Source organism: Podarcis filfolensis (assembly GCF_964270895.1).
Source record: "Podarcis filfolensis genome assembly, chromosome: 3".
Classification (NCBI taxonomy): Eukaryota; Metazoa; Chordata; class Lepidosauria; order Squamata; family Lacertidae; genus Podarcis; species Podarcis filfolensis.
The window spans coordinates 116,830,967-116,847,466 of record NC_139606.1 but is presented as its reverse complement, the minus strand read 5'-3'; the positions used below and the strand labels follow the sequence as shown (position 1 = coordinate 116,847,466).

Here is a 16,500-nt window from a genome sequence, read left to right as displayed (position 1 = left end):
GCGAGCGCATCACTCCTTCTGTTGGCTGCAGGCTTCCGACACCATAATGATCAACCGACTTTTCATGTTTGTTTTGAGTACAGGATTATGAGTAAGACAGAAAACAAGCTTTGTTTCAATTATTTTGCACAAGGGTGTAGCTTCACTCTCACCCTCCAGGCTCTGTCCTGCCTATGCCTGCCCCACTTCTGATCACTGTCTCCAGTATGTTTAACGTCAGAGGTTGGCTGCCCTGAATTTGAGCAATGCTACAAAAGCCTTACACATCAATCAGGGCGCCCATCGTTCTCCGAGCTGGTGCACTGGGGTGGAGCGACACTCGAGCATGGAGGAGGAAGAGTTGGGAGGCCGGAGACTCTGTGTTCCTTCACACACACACCCTGCAGTTTCTCAGGCACATCTCTTTTGTCGTTCACTTTCCTTCTTGGGTGCTGCCAGGCCTCTCACATCCTATCAACTCGCACCCATGGGGCATTCTGTAGTTCTTTTCCCTCTCTTCCTTTTTCTCTCCATTGCTCAGGCAGGTAAGAAAAGCATTTTGTGTATGTGTGTGTATGTGTTGGGGGGGTTCCTCTTATAGCCTTGGTTTGTCTTCTAAGGGCTTATGCACAACTCCATTTCCTCCCACCTCTTTCCCCTGGGAAAACATGAAGTTTAGCACCAAAGGACAATCGGGTTGTCCATGGATTGCTCCAATTTAGCACTAAAGAGCAGTATTTCCAGGGGGGAAACAGTGTAGCAGTGGCAAAACCACTCGGACGCATGCCTAGAAAAGTGCAGGACACGCAGAAAAGTTCTCAGACCCGGGTTTTCTAGCCACGGGACATGCAGAAGTGTGGATGTACCCTAAGTGAAAGGGAGATATTTTCCTCTCTTTTTCAAACTACTAGATATCCAGAGAAACTGAATGTGCAAATATTCAGGTCAGACAAAAGGAGGGACTTCTTCACGCAGAGAGTGATGATGATGATGATGATGATGATTTTATTTATACCCCACCCATCTGGTTGGGTTTCCCCAGTCACTCTGGGTGGCTTACAGCACATAAAAAATTGTAAAACCCTTCCAAGGGAAAACCTGCTCTTTAGTGATACATCAGAACAAATGGCAATCTGGGGGGAACCCAAATTCCTGTTAGCTCCGATTGAGCACTAAAGAGCAGGGTTTTTTCCAGGAGGATGATGGAAGCAGCAGAACAAGGGGAGGTGTAGATAAGCCAGTGTGTATATGCATATGTTTTTATTGTGAAATCAGTTTGGGAAGCTTTATGAGAAGCGATTTGTAAAGGAAATTAAATGAATAAATATTCAACTGAACAGTGCTTTTGGGTTTACATATCTTTGTGGATAAAACATATTTTTGAATTTGCCAATTCAAAAGTAGATTATAAAGCAAAGTGAGTGCTAAATATGGCAGTTTTGGTAAAGATTAGCAGGAGGAAATAAGTTAAAAAGTGCAATGGAAGCAGAGTATGCCTATTCACAGAACAAGATAAATGTTTACCCACACCAAAGTTGTAAAGATCAGAACGCATGGATGCTCAGAGCGCACAGTTAAACTATGAAACTCAATCCTGCGGAAGGCAGGGATGGCAACCAACTCAGATGACTATAAAAGAGGATAATAATAATAATAATAATAATAATAATAATAATAATAATAATAATAATTTATTATTTATACCCCAGCCACCCTGGGCGGCTTCCAACGGAATATTAAAATACAATAATCTATTAAACATTAAAAGCTTCCCTAAACAGGGCTGCCTTCAGATGTCTTCTAAAGATCTGGTAGTTGTTTTTCTCTTTGACATCTGATGGGTGTTCCACAGGGCGGGTGCCAATACCAAAAAGGCCCTCTGCCTGGTTCCTTGGAACTTGGCTTCTCACAGCGAGGGAACCATCAGAAGGGCCTCGGCGCTGGACCTCAGTGTCCGGGCAGAACGATGGGGGAAATCCATGGAGGGTAAGACTGTCAATGGCTATGTTCTGCTTCCACTGTGAGACGCAGTGTACCTCTGAATGTCAGTGTACTGCTGGGAAAGTAGGGAGAGTGCTCTGGTGCTCAAGTCTTGTGGACTTCCAAGAGACATCTTGGAGGAACCAAGGACTGAGCTAGGTGGACCTTTGGTCTGACCTATCAGGGTTCCTCTTATATTCACCTTACATTCTCCACTAGGTTGGCTGGGACTGGGAAGGAACCCGCCCGCTCTGTGTACCCCACTCTGCCAGCTTAAAATGGGAGCCCTGCTCATGGAGGGCAAGCTCCCTGGCACTGTAGCCCAGAGGAGAAAAACAAGGGCAGAGCCAATCAGGGATCCAAGTATTCGCAGTTACACCTTCCCCAGTTCCATCTGAACCGTGTACAGTCGTACCTTGGAAGTCAAACGGAATCCGTTCCGGAAGTCCATTCGACTTCCAAAATGTTTGGAAACCAAAGCGTGGCTTCTGATTGGTGGCAGGAAGCCAATCGGAAGCCACGGAAGCCCCATCGGACGTTCAGCTTCCAAAATATTGTTCGAAAACAGGAACACTCACTTCTGAGTTTCAATCGTTCAGGAGCCAATTTGTTCAGGAGCCAAGTATGACTGTATTGCAATAATAATAATAATAATTTATTTGTACCCCAGCCACTCTGGGCGGCTTCCAACAAAGATTAAAAACACATTAAAATGTCACACATTAAAAACTTCCCTGAAAGAGCTGCCTTCAGATGTCTTCTAAATGTCAGGTAGTTGTTTATCGCTTTGACATCTGATGGGAGGGCGTTCCACAGGGCGGGCGCCACTACCGAGAAGGCCCTCTGCCTGGTTCCCTGTAGCTTTGCTTCTCGCAATGAGAGAACCGCCAGAAGGCCCTCGCCGCTGGACCTCAGCGTCCGGGCAGAACGATGGGGGTGGAGATGCTCCTTCAGGTCTACTGGGCCAAGGCTGTTTAGGGCTTTCAAGCTTAACACCAACACTTTGAATTGTGCTCGGAAACGTCCTGGGAGCCAGTGTAGGTCTTTCAAGACCGGTGTTATGTGGTCTCGGTGGCCGCTCCCAGTCACCAGTCTAGCTGCCGCATTCTGGATTAGTTGTAGTTTCCGGGTCACCTTCAAATGCATATACAGCGCATTGCAGTAGTCCAAGCGGGAGATAACTAGAGCACGCACCACTCTGGCGCATGGGGTGCCCTCACTGTGGCCCAGTCCTTAAGATTTTAAGAAGAGCCTTCAACTGCATCAGGCCAATGGCACATCTAGTCCATCGTCTTGTTCTCACAGTGGCCAATCTGATGCTTGTGGGAAACTAGCAAACAGGATCCAAGCATAAGAGCCCTCTCCCTTCTCTGCAACTGGTCTCCAGCAACTGGTATTCAGAAGCATTGCGGTTGTGGAGGCAGAACAGAGGCACCCAGTCATTGATAACCTCTTCTTCCTCCTCCATGAATTGTCTGGTTCTCTTTTAAAGCCATCCAAGTTGGTGAGCATCACTGCCTCCTGTGGGAGTGAGTTCCATAGTTTAATGGCACCGTGTGAAGTTCTTTTATCTGTCCTGAATCAGAGGGCACAAATGCGCACCCTAGGCTAGGCCAGGGGTGTGCCCAGTAGCAATGGCCACTCCCCTTCTTCTCTTAGCAAACACACGCACAGGACACCCGAAGCATAGCTGTCAACCGTCCCTTATTTGGCGGGAAACTCCCTTATCCCAGCGCCGTTTCCCGCTGCTGTCCCGGATTGATGATGTCCCTTAAATTTCCTGGGTTTCATGCTCGTCCAGCTCGGGAGGGAAGCAGCGGCTTGGGGTCCTCCGCCGCGAGAGAGTGAAAGAGAGCGTGCGCACGAGCTGCCGCATCTCTGTCTCTCCCTTTTCCCCCTCAGGGACACGTCGTGAGGAGACGGGTGGCGGTGGGCAGGCAGACAGCCCCTCTCTTGCGAGACTTCTGCCGCGCTGCCAGGGGAAGCCGGAGGCGGAAGCGGCGGTGGAGGAGGTGGCCTGAGGAAGGAGGAAGAGGAGGGGATGGGGAGGGACGCAGAAGGGGGGCACTTCAGCGGCCGTCGCGGCGCCGCAACCGCCTCATGCCGGGCTCGTGGGCGGTGTGGGCGAGAGTCTCTCTCCCTCCCTGCCTCTCTCTCGGGCGGGGAAGAGCTGATGGAACTCCTCGCGCCAGGAGGATGGCAGCAGCCCTTACGTGCTGCTTAGCATACCGTCCAACCAGTGCAGCATCTTAATGTAGTGATTTCCCCCTCTGCATTCCTTTCATAACTCCATTTTTATAAATCATTTGTCCATCCATAGTTCAAATTTTTACTACAAGTTTTCTGTCAATCCTACCAATGTATGTAACTCTTTACAATAGCTTTTCAAATAAATTATAAACTTTCCCCATTCTTTATTAAAGAGGTCCTCTTCCTGGTTTCTAATTCTGCCTGTAAGCTTTGCCATCTCGACGTCGTTCATCAGTTTTGTCTGCCACTCTGCTTTGGTCGGAGTTGTAGACCCTTAGGATCACCTAGTCCAACCCCCTGCAAAACACAGTCAGTCGCAGTAAAAGCAGCATGGCTCCATCATTGCCGGATTTCTGTATAAGCTAAGCCAAAATCCCTTATTTTGGCTGCTGATCCCTTATTTTCGAGGCTGCTGGTCCCTTATTTTCAAATCTGTAAGTTGACAGCTATGACCCGAAGCTGATGCCCAGAACTGTTTTTCCTGGTCCAGGACGGAGAAGGCAAACAGATACGCAGACCTGCATCCTCCGGGACGGCTACTGCAGGAGCAAATGCAACGAGACCACCTGGGCCATCCCAGAATTAGACCTTGGGACCTGCGCCAACGGGAAGCAGAGGTGTTGCCGACCTGAGGAGCTGGTAAGGGAGCCTGTAGCAGTGACACCAGCAGGGTTGTGGCAAATTCAGAACTGCAGGGTCTCTTTGTAGGGTTGCCAGGTGAGGAGCATCCCAGATCCTGAGATTTAAGGCCCAAAGCTGTTGACCTAGGGGTGGCCCCCTGATAGTGTCACAGCCCCTCCAAGTGTCCCTATTTTCCAGGGACAGATCCAGACTTAACAGAGTCCATCCCGGTTTCTGACTTGATCCCGGAATGTCCCGCTTTTCCTTCTGACGTCCCTATTTTTGATAAATGTTGGAGGGTATGAAGTTATGCGACTCCTGAGCCAAGGAGATAAGGAATTATACAACCGGCTTCCACGCTGGTCATGGGACCGAGACGGCTCTGGTCGCCCTAACAGATGATCTCCGCAGGCAGCTGGATTGAGGCGGGTCAGGGCTGCTGATTCTTCTAGACCTGTCAGCAGCCTTCGACATGGTCGATCACGAACTCCTAGACCACCGCCTTGCCGACGTGGGGATCCAGGGCACAGTCCTCCAATGGCTGTGCTCGTTTCTCTCTGGTCGGGGACAGAGGGTGGCGCTTGGGGGGGAATTGTCATCGCGCCACTCCTTGGTGTGTGGAGTGCCTCAGGGTGCGATTCTTTCCCCGATGCTTTTTAACATCTTTATGCGCCCCCTCGCCCAGCTTGTTCGGAGTTTTGGGCTGGGCTGCCATCAGTATGCTGATGACACCCAACTCTATCTGTTGATGGATGGCCATCCTGACTCGGCCCCAGACACACTGATCAGATGCTTGGAAGCTGTGGCTGGATGGTTACGTGGGAGCCGGTTGAAGTTAAATCCTTCGAAGACAGAGGTCCTCTGGCTGGGACGGGACGATATGGGATTGAGGGGGCAACTCCCATCTCTTGCGGGGGTGCAGTTAGTGCCAGCACCGTCCGTTAAGAGTTTGGGTGTAATCTTCGATACCTCCCTCTCTATGGAGGCGCAGATTACAGCTATAACAAAGGCGGCATTTTTTCATCTCCGCCAAGCTAAGCAGTTGGCCCCTTATCTCTCTCGCCCTGACCTAGCCACTGTGATCCATGCGACGGTCACCTCCAGACTGGATTATTGTAACTCGCTCTACGTGGGGCTGCCCTTGAGACTGACCCAGAAACTCCAGCGGGTGCAGAATGCCGCGGCGAGACTCCTTATGGGGTCTTCGCTGCGAGACCACATTCATCCGGTGCTATATCAGCTGCACTGGCTCCCAGTGGAGTACAGGATCAGGTTTAAGGTGCTGGTTTTAACCTTTAAAGCCCTATACGGCCTAGGACCCTCGTACCTACGGGACCGCCTCTCCTGGTATGCCCCACAAAGAAACCTACGGTCTGCAAATAACAACACCCTGAAGGTCCCAGGCCTCAGAGAGGTTAGGCTGGCCTCAACTAGAGCCAGGGCCTTCTCGGCTGCGGCTCCAATCTGGTGGAACGCTCTGTCACAAGAGACTAGGGCCCTGCGGGACCTGACATCTTTCCGCAGGGCCTGCAAGACAGAGTTGTTCCACCAGGCCTTTGGTCAGGGCGCAGCCTGACTCCCTCCTCTGGCAACCTGCACAGAGTTTTGCTTAATGGTTGCCATTAACTTGATTTTAATTAATTTTTATAATGAAATATTTTTAGAATGTTGGTTTATTTGATTGTTTGATTATTTGATTGTTGTTAGCCGCCCTGAGCCCGGCTTCGGCTGGGGAGGGCGGGATATAAATAAAATTTATTATTATTATTATTATTATTATTAACCTTTAGAAGACATCTGAAGGCAGCCCTGTGTAGGGAAGTTTTTTGTGGGGTTTTTTACTATTTAATGTTTTATTATGTTTTACATATGTTGGAAGCCTCCCAGAGTGCCTGGGGCAACCCAGTCAGCTGGGCAGGGTATATTAATATTAATTACTAATTACTAATAAATAAATAATAACTAATAATAATGGCCTCGGTCCAGTATATCTGAAGGAGCGTCTCCACCCCCATTGTTCTACCTGGACACTGAGCTCCAGCACCGAGGGCCTTCTGGCGGTTCCCTCCCTGCAAGAAGTGAGGTTACTGGGAACCAGGCACAGGGCCTTCTTGATAGTGGCACCCACCCTGTGGAATGCCCTCCCGCCAGATGTCAAAGAGAAAAACAACTACCAGACTTTTAGAAGACATGTGAAGGCAGCCCTGTTTAGGGAAGCTTTTAATGTTTGATGCATTACTGTATTTTAATATTTTTTGGAAGCTGCCTAGAGTGGCTGGGGAAGCCCAGCCAGATGGGCACGGTATAAATCATAAATATTATTATTATTATCTTATGATTTAAACATTAACATTAAAAATATGATAAAACATCAAACATAAATAATAATAATTGAATAGGATGTCCCTATTTTCATCAGAGAAATGTTGGAGGGTATGGTGCCATGGGGGAGACCCCAGCTGATGTCACTGGGCAGGCCCTGGAGACGGAAGTTCATTGGGAAAGGGGAGCAGAAGAGTGCAGACTCCCCTCACTGAGAGTCTATGCTATAATTTGCATCCAGCTTAAGCTTGAATGCTACATGCACTTCTTCTTCTTCTTCTTCTTCTTATCCTTCTTCTTCTTCTTCCTACTTGGAGGTTCAGGCCCTCCACTGGTCACTTGGAGGGGGCCAGGCAAACATCTCTATTCATGATAATCACAGCCATGCCCCACTCACATCCACAACCCTTCTAAGATTATACTGCCTTCTACGACTATACGATACGATATGATAATCTTTATTGTCATTGTCCCATACAGAACAACAAAATTGAAAAAATCTACATCAGACGTTCAAAAACCAACAAGCCTGCTATCCCAGCCTGGTTAACCCCCTAGAAACTCTGATACCCCATAATTAAATGCAATATACTCCCATAGAGACTACCTTAAAGGTAAAGGGACCCCTGACCATTAGGTCCAGTCGTGGCTGACTCTGGGGTTGCGGCGCTCATCTCGCTTTATTGGCCGAGGGAGCTGGCGTACAGCTTCCAGGTCATGTGGCCAGCATGACTAAGCCGCTTCTGGCGAACCAGAGCAGCACACGGAAACACCGTTTATCTTCACGCTGGAGTGGTACCTATTTATCTACTTGCACTTGACGTGCTTTCGAACTGCTAGGTTGGCAGGAGCAGGGACCGAGCAATGGGAGCTCACCCTGTTGCAGGGATTCGAACCGCATACCTTCTGATCGGCAAGTCCTAGGCTCTGTGGTTTAACCCACAGCGCCACCGACCTTCGCCCTGGAGCATACAGTGGCTAAAAGGCTCTCCTTTTATGCTGACTGGGCGCTCATCCACACCTTTGCTTGTGCAGTGCTAAGAAAGCAAATGGCTGGGTGACGCTGTGGGTTAAACCACAGAACGTAGGACTTGCCGATCAGAAGGTCGGTGGTTTGAATCCCCATGACAGGGTGAGCTCCCGTTGCTCGGTCCCTGCTCCTGCCAACCTAGCAGTTCAAAAGCACGTCAAAGTGCAAGTATATAAATAGGTACCGCTCCGGCGGGAAGGTAAACAACGTTTCCGTGCGCTGCTCTGGTTCGCCAGAAGTGGCTTAGTCATGCTGGCCACATGACCCGGAAGCTGTACGTCGGCTCCCTTGGCCAATAAAGCGAGATGAGCTCTGCAACCCCAGAGTCGGTCACGACTAGACCTAATGGTCAGGGGTCCCTTTACCTTTACACTTTATGCTTTTTAGGCATGGGTGTGTGAAATATACTCAGAGTCGCCAAGTGATTTCATGCTCTTTATTCAGCTCATAGTGGTGAGGAGGAATGAAATGAAAGTCCCCTCAAAGTATCTGCTTTATATACATTATTTACACAATGGGCTGCACATGATTGGCTAATTCCGGAATTCTACTGTAAGCCAATCAGGTTGTGGATTCACTTCTATCTGGAGCATGATTGGGTGGTTCCTGCCAACCAATCATACTGCTGCATTGTTCTAGGACCAATCAGACTGCTGCATTCTGAATCCTATTGTTCTAGGACCAATCAGACTGCTGCCTTTTGGATCCTATTGTTCTAGGACCAATCAGACTGCTGCAGTTTGGATCCTATTCAACTCAGTACATAACACCCCTCCCCTCTAAGTTCCAGTCCTGCCCGGGAGATCACATTCATAGTCCTCAAGGTACGCCGGCGGCCTACGTGTGCGTTGTGGCCTGGGGTGTTCCCTGGTCCGGGGTTCAGGTTCTGGCTCGTGTTCCAAGGATGCTGGCTGTGATGGGGCTGTTTGGTCTGGCGCAACCGGCTCGCTCAGTCGTGGTTCTGGTTCCGGTGTCCTTCCGGCCTCACGGGTCCTCTCTGTGTTTACTGATTCTGCCTCTCCTGCTGGCCCCTGCTGCTCTATGGGCCTCACTGCCCCACTGTTCCCCTGGGACTCCTCTGACCTGTCCTCCTCCTCCTGGTTTTCTCCCGGGAATCGTCGCCGTATCTGGTCGCAGTGGCGGCGCCAGCATTGCCCCCCATCTGTTAGCACCTCGTACGACACGGGGCCAGTGACCCTGGTGACTGTGGCGGGTACCCATGCAGGGCCTGCCCCAAAATTCTTTGCATACACTGGGTCATGGGCCTCGAAGGTCCGGGGGTTCCTGCCTTCCCCCACCACTACCTCATCCTGAGCTCTATCGGGGTGAAGGCGGTCCAATCTGATTGCAAGGCGCCGACCCATTAGTAGTTCAGTGGGGCTCCGGCCAGTCGTTGAGCTGGGGGTGCTGTGCTGTGCTAGAAGGAATGTGGCAAGGCGGTACTCCCAATCCCCTTGCGTCATGCGACGAAGGGTGTCCTTGGTGGTCCGCACCATGCGTTCTGCTTGGCCATTGGTGGCAGGGTGGAATGGCGCCGAACGGATGTGGCGGATGGCGTTCTGCGCTGTGAAGGTTTGGAATTCTCCTGACGTAAATGCAGTCCCGTTGTCTGAGACGAGAGTGTCAGGGAGCCCGTGGGTTGCAAACAGCCTGCGTAGTACCCGGATGGCTGCGGATGTAGAAGTGGACGGTACCAGTGCGACTTCCAGTCATTTGGTGTAGGAGTCCACCACTATGAAGAATGTTTTCCCCTGAAAGGGGCCAGCGAAGTCCACATGTAGGCGTGACCATGGTGCTCGGGCGGACTCCCAGGACTGGACTGGGGCCCTTGGGGGATCTGGGCGGGATTCTTGGCAGGCCTGGCAGTGTTTGACCCAGGCCTCTATCTCTCCGTCAATCCCCGGCCACCACACGTAACTCCTGGCAAGGGCCTTCATTCTTACTACCCCTGGGTGTGTCTCGTGTAGGGCTGTGAGGACCCTTTTGCGGAGGGGCTGGGGAACAACGACCCTGCTTCCCCATAACAGGCACCACTTGTGGGCCGACAGTTCATGTTTGCGGGTTGTGTAGCCAGCGAATTCTGGCCCGGGGTTGCTGCTGGGCCATCCCCTCCACACCCAGTCCAGGACCCGGGAGATGACCCTATCTTTCTTGGAATGGTGTGCAACTTCTTGTGCCTGAATGGGGCGGTCGGGAAGCAGCTCCAGGCTCATAACCTCTTGTGCAGGTGCTGGGTCGGGGCCTGTTTCCGGTAGTGGTAGCCTGCTGAGGGCGTCTGCATGGCCCATCGCCTTCCCAGGGCGGTGAATCAGTGCATACTGGTAGCTGGCAAGGAAAATTGACCACCTGAGGACGCGAGGAGACAGCACTTGGGGGGTCTGCTTTTCGGGGGCAAACAAGCCAAGCAACGGCTTGTGGTCAGTCACCACGGTGAAGGGCCGCCCATACAAGAAATCATGGAATTTTTTTACTCCCTTCACGATTGCCAGACCCTCCTTGCCGATTTGCGAGTAGTTCCGCTCAGTTGCGTTGAGTGTCTGGGAAAAGTATGCCACCGGTACCTCTCTTCCATCCGGGAGTTGGTGTCCCAGGACAGTGCCAATGCCATAGGGCGAGGCGTCGCATGCTAGCACCACCGGCAGCCTCTCATCGAAGTGTGCCAAGACCGAGTTTGAGACAAGCAAGTCTTTGACTGCCTGGAATGCGGCCTCCTGGCGCTGGCCCCACACCCAAGGGGCCCGCTTGTCCAGGAGTCTGTGTAGGGGCTCCGCTACCGCCGCCTTGTGGGGAAGGAAGGAATGGTAAAAGTTCAATAGTCCCAAGAAGGCCTGAAGTTCAGTCTTGTTCTTGGGCGCTGGGGCATCACAAATGGCCCGTACCTTGTCCCCAGTCGGGTGGACCCCTTCTGCGTCCACCATAAATCCCAGAAAGTCCACCTGAGGCACTCCTAGTAGACATTTTTCCCGCTTCACCTTGAGACCCGGCGTCTGGAAACGGTGCAGAACGGTGCGGAGGCGGTCCTCAAACTCCTCTGGTGTGGGCCCGGCAATCAACACATCATCGAAGAAGGGGGTGACGCCAGGAATCCCTTTAAGGAGAGAGTCCATTAGATTCTGGAATATGCCTGATGCCACGCTGACACTGAATTGCAGCTGCTTTACCCTGAACGCTCCTCTGTGCGTCACAATCGTCTGTGCCTCTGCTGTGGCCTCATCTACTGGCAGCTGTTGATATGCTTGGGCCAAGTCCAGCTTGCCAAAAATTTTCGACCCAGCCAGGGTGGCAAGGACATGGCTGACCACTGGTACTGGGTATGCATGGGCCGTGAGGGCTTTGTTTATGGTACATTTGTAGTCTGCGCAGATGCGGACTGAACCATTAGGCTTGACAGGTGTGACGATTGGGGTTTCCCAGGGGGCATTAGGCACCAGCTCCAGCACTCCTTGCTCCACGAGCCGGTCCAATTCCTCGTCTATACGGGGTTTCAGGGCGAACGGGACCCGGCGGGCCTTGAGCCTGACCGGTCGTACTGCGGGGTCAAGCTGTAGAGCAATGGGGGGACCCGTATACTGTCCCAATTTCCCATCGAAAACCCCCGGAAATTCCTTGCATATGGTGTCCACGTCCACTTGTAAGCTGGTGTGGTTCACCCCGGTGACGGCTAGCCCCAGTGGTCCAAACCATGCCAATCCCAGTAAGCTAATGTAGGGGCCCTTGACCACAAGCAAGTCCAGTTGCCGCGTCCGCCCTCGTTATTGCACCCTGAAGGTCCCCACCCCCATTGTGGGGACCTTACGTTTCTGGAAGTCCCGGAGGGTGAATGGGGCCGGCCTGAGTTTGGGACCCCCAGTAGGACACAGTTTCCTTAAGGTCCTTGCCGAGATTATGGAGAGAGTTGAACCCGTGTCAAGCTCCATGCGGCATGGGGCCCCCTCTATCTGTACCTCTACATAAATTTTCTCTACGTTGGGGTGGGGCAACTGGTATACCTGGAAGTCCGTGAGCTCCGTCGAGTTGCCTTGGTGCGTTGAGCCCCGGGACCTGGGGCTCTTGGATTGGTCATCTGATGCCTGGCGTCGGGTGGGCCGAGCCCGACACACCCGGGCGATGTGTCCCGATTTTCTGCACTGCCTGCACTCTGCGTTGCGGAAACGGCAGGTCCTCCTATCGTGACTTTCTCCACAGCTTGCGCAGTTTCCTCCTTCTCGTCGAGGCAGCTGTGGTATGTGGGCTGCTTGAGTGCGCTGCTGTACTCGGTGCACCTCCTCCCTGTTGGATCCTGAGTCGTTGGTGAAGTCTTCGTGGTGGACCCTCGGTTGGGACGGCTGGCTCGGCCGTGCCTCTTGCGTCGACCTCTCAGCAGCTTCCGTTGCCAGGGCCTCCTCCAGAGCGACCTGGAACGTTAGGTTCTTCTTAGCGTAGAGGCGTCGTTGCAGCTTCTCATCCTTCAGGCCACCGACGAGGCGGTCCCGAAGCATGTTCTCCAGCTCTGAGAAGTTGCAGAACCGGGCGGCTTGGCGGAGAGAGGTCACAAACCCAGTTATGGTTTCCCCAGGGGCTTGCCGCTTTGCGTAGAAGGCATTTCGACGAGCCACCACTGAGGGCTGTGGCGAAAAGTGCCCCTTCAGCTGTTCCATTATTGTTTTGTATGGAACAGTAGCAACATCTTCAGGCGCAAGGAGAGCCTGGGCGATTTCAAACGTCTCCTCTCCGCAGACACTGAAGAATATTGCCCTCTTCTTGGCGTCTTCTTCATCGGTGACCCCTTTGTCTTCTAGGAGGAAGGTGAAACGGGAGGCGTACGCTTCCCAGTCTCCAGATGCTGGGTTGAATGGCGAGAAGCTGCTGTCGGTTGCTATTCTGAGTTCCTTGTGTCCCGGAGCTGAAGCATGGATACACGGTGCGAGGCAGCGGTGCAGCAGGTGGCGGTGCTGCGGTGCTGTGTGTGGCAGTCAGCTCAGCGGGATCCCACCTTCGTCGCCAGTGAAATATACTCAGAGTCGCCAAGTGATTTCATGCTCTTTATTCAGCTCATAGTGGTGAGGAGGAATGAAATGAAAGTCCCCTCAAAGTATCTGCTTTATATACATTATTTACACAATGGGCTGCACATGATTGGCTAATTCCGGAATTCTACTGTAAGCCAATCAGGTTGTGGATTCACTTCTATCTGGAGCATGATTGGGTGGTTCCTGCCAACCAATCATACTGCTGCATTGTTCTAGGACCAATCAGACTGCTGCATTCTGAATCCTATTGTTCTAGGACCAATCAGACTGCTGCCTTTTGGATCCTATTGTTCTAGGACCAATCAGACTGCTGCAGTTTGGATCCTATTCAACTCAGTACATAACAGTGTGAGTGGTTTCGCACTCAATCAGAGCAAATGACAACCCATGAGAAACCTGCTTGCCCATTGTTCCAATTCAGGGCTAAACTGTAGGTTTGTCGGCTGGGGTGGGGGAGCGACAGGGAAAACAGAGATGTGGATGAACCCTGACTCCAGGATACTGGAGACAAAGACCCTGCTATGGAAATAATGATAGGTCATGTGTTGGCTACTCTACTTCTCTGCCTGGCCCTATCAGTCCCTACGGTTGCCATACATCCCAGACATAGCCAGAATACTGCAGTTGGAAGCAATGTCTGGGCTGAGATCGTTTAAAAGTCCTAGAAAATCCGGATGTCTGGCAACCACTGTCGGAAGTGTAGATTTTGTGGTTTTTAATAATAATAATAATAATAATAATAATAATAATAATAACACACATCTGGCTGGGTTTCCCCAGCCACTCTGGGTGACTCCCAACAGAATATTAAAAACACGCTAAAACATCAAACATTAAAAACTTCCCTAAACAGGGCTGCCTTCAGGTGTCTTTTGAAAGTCAGATAGCTGTTTATTTCCTTGACATCTGGTGGGGGGGGCGTTCCACAGGGCGGGCGCCACCACCAAGAAGGCCCTCTGAGATTTTGCAAAGAAAGCTCAACAACTTTTGTGTCCGGGTTTTCACTTTTTGAAATATGGCAACCCTATCAGCCCCCCACTCCACACAGGGCTCAGGACAACTACAAGGGCGGGGGGGGGGGGGACAACACTCCTTCCTACTCCCTACAGATGGAAAATGACTACAGTGGTACCTCGGGTTAAGAACTTAATTCGTTCTGGAGGTCCGTTCTTAACCTGAAACTGTTCTTAACCTGAAGCACCGCTTTAGCTAATGGGGCCTTCTGCTGCCGCTGTGCTGCCGCTGAACAATTTGTGTTCTCATCCTGAAGCAAAGTTCTTAACCTGAGGTAATATTTCTGGGTTAGCGGAGTCTGTAACCTGAAGCGTATGTAACCTGAAGCGTATGTAATCCGAGGTACCACTGTACAGAGCTGCAAAAGGAGAATTGTTATGCTTTCATGGTCTGACTGCAAACGTTCTCACTTAGCTTCCCAGCCACCAGGAGATCTCAGATGGACCCCAGCCGTGACAATTGCCTTCCTTTCCTTTGGTGTGTTCTTCATTCGGGAAGGTAAGAAGGGCTTTGCCTTAGTGTCTTGGCTCTGCAGGCAGAGGGTTTGCATGACAGGACTGGGAAGGTCTCTTCCCTGAAGCCCCACAGAACGACCGCCAGAGTCCCTCCAGACACAATTTCTGTTCTCATCCTGAAGCAAAGTTCTTAACCCGAGGTACTTATTTCTGGGTTAGTGGAGTCTGTAACCTGAAGTGTATGTAACCTGAAGCATCTGTAACCTGAAGTACCACTGTAAATATATAAAGAGATATTTGAAGATGGCTCTCATACCTCCTCTGAGTCTCCTCTTTTCCAGGATAAACATACCCAGCTCCTTCAAGTGCTCCTCATAAGGCTTAGTTTCCAGACCACTGATCACCTTGGTTGCCCTCCTCTGCACACGTTCCAGCTTGTCGACATCTTAAATTGTGGTGTCCCGAAATGGACACAGCATTCCAGGTGTGGTCTAAGATGGAACAGAGCAAAACCTCTTACTTCCCTTGATCTGGACAATATACTTCTGTTGATGAACCTGGAGTGATACTACAGTGGCTGCTCCAAGGCACTGTGGGTAATTAAAATGACTTCTGGAAGCTAAGTCTGCAGATGCCGCACGTCAAAGCCCCATAGGACCATGGTCATGGGGGGACCTTGAGATGGTCACCATCACTCAGCATAGCCTACCTCACAGGGTTGTTGTGAGAATAAATGGGAGGGGAATGGGGGGGAAGAACCATGGGTATCACACTGAGCTCCTTGAATGGTCTCCACCCCCATCGTTCAGCCAGGACACTGAGATCCAGCGCCGAGGGCCTTCTGGCGGTTCCCTCATTGCGAGATGTGAGGTTACAGGGAACCAGACAGAGGGCCTTCTCGATGGTGGCACCCGCCCTGTGGAACGTCCTCCCATCAGATGTCAAAGAGATAAACATCTACCTGACATTCAGAAGACATCTTAAGGCAGCCCTGTTCAGGGAAGTTTTAAATATGTAACGGTATATTGTTTTTTAACACTTGATTGGAAGCCGCCCAGAGTGGCTGGGGAAACTCAGCCAGATGGGCGGGGTATAAATAAATTATTATTATTATTATTATTATTATTATTATTATTATTATTATTAGGGTTGCAAGCTGCAGAAATGGCTGCCAGGATTCCCCTAGGACTGGGGAAAACAAGCTTCGCCATCCTATCACCTCTGTGTCTCCTCTTTTCCAGGCTAAACATACCCAAGTCCCTCAACTGTTCCTCATACGGCTTGGTTTCCAGACCCTGGATCATCTTGGTTGACCTCCTCTGAACATCTTCCAGCTTGTCAACATCCTTCTTAAATTGTGGTGCCCAGAACTGGGGCCTGACCAACTCAGAATGCAGCAGGACCACAACTTCCCTTGATCAGGACACTATGTTGATGCAGCCTAGAATCACATCAGCTTCTTTTGCTGCTGCATCACACCGTTGACTTGTGTTAAGCTTGTGGTCCACTAAGACCCTTAGGTCTTTTTCAACTGGCAAGCCCAGTTGTGCGTCTGATTATTCCTGCCTAAGTGCAGAACCTTTCGTTTATCCGTAGTGAGACTGATTTTTTGTAGTTTAATAGTTTTGGCCCAGGACTCCAATCTGTCAAAGCCCTCTTGAACTCTGATTCTATATTCTGAGGTATATTCTCCTCCCAGTTTGGCACCATTGGCAAATTTGAGAAGTATATTCCTTTATCCCCCCCAAATAAAAAAAATTGCCAGTAGCACCTTGGAGACCAAACTAAGTTTGTTCTTGGTATGAGCTTCCATGTGCATGCACCAGACCTTTATATATAG

General features: G+C 50.9%; 1 protein-coding gene across 2 annotated transcripts; it reads left to right on the top strand.

Annotated features, from left to right (window-relative positions):
• The first annotated feature begins 385 nt into the window (after nt 1-385).
• Nucleotides 386-15,982, top strand: LOC310758762 (gallinacin-13-like). 2 transcript variants are annotated; one of them, XM_083605696.1, is made up of 4 exons: nt 386-524; nt 4,700-4,848; nt 14,620-14,703; nt 15,902-15,982. In XM_083605696.1, exons 1-3 carry the CDS (start codon nt 467-469, stop codon nt 14,659-14,661), a joined length of 249 nt encoding a protein of 82 aa, XP_083461822.1. In that variant the 5' UTR covers nt 386-466; the 3' UTR covers nt 14,662-14,703; nt 15,902-15,982. The 2 variants fall into 2 exon arrangements, with proteins under 2 accessions (XP_083461822.1, XP_083461821.1); XM_083605695.1 differs by lacking the exon at nt 15,902-15,982 and having other exon boundaries at nt 14,620-15,202.
• Nucleotides 15,983-16,500: the final 518 nt, after the last annotated feature.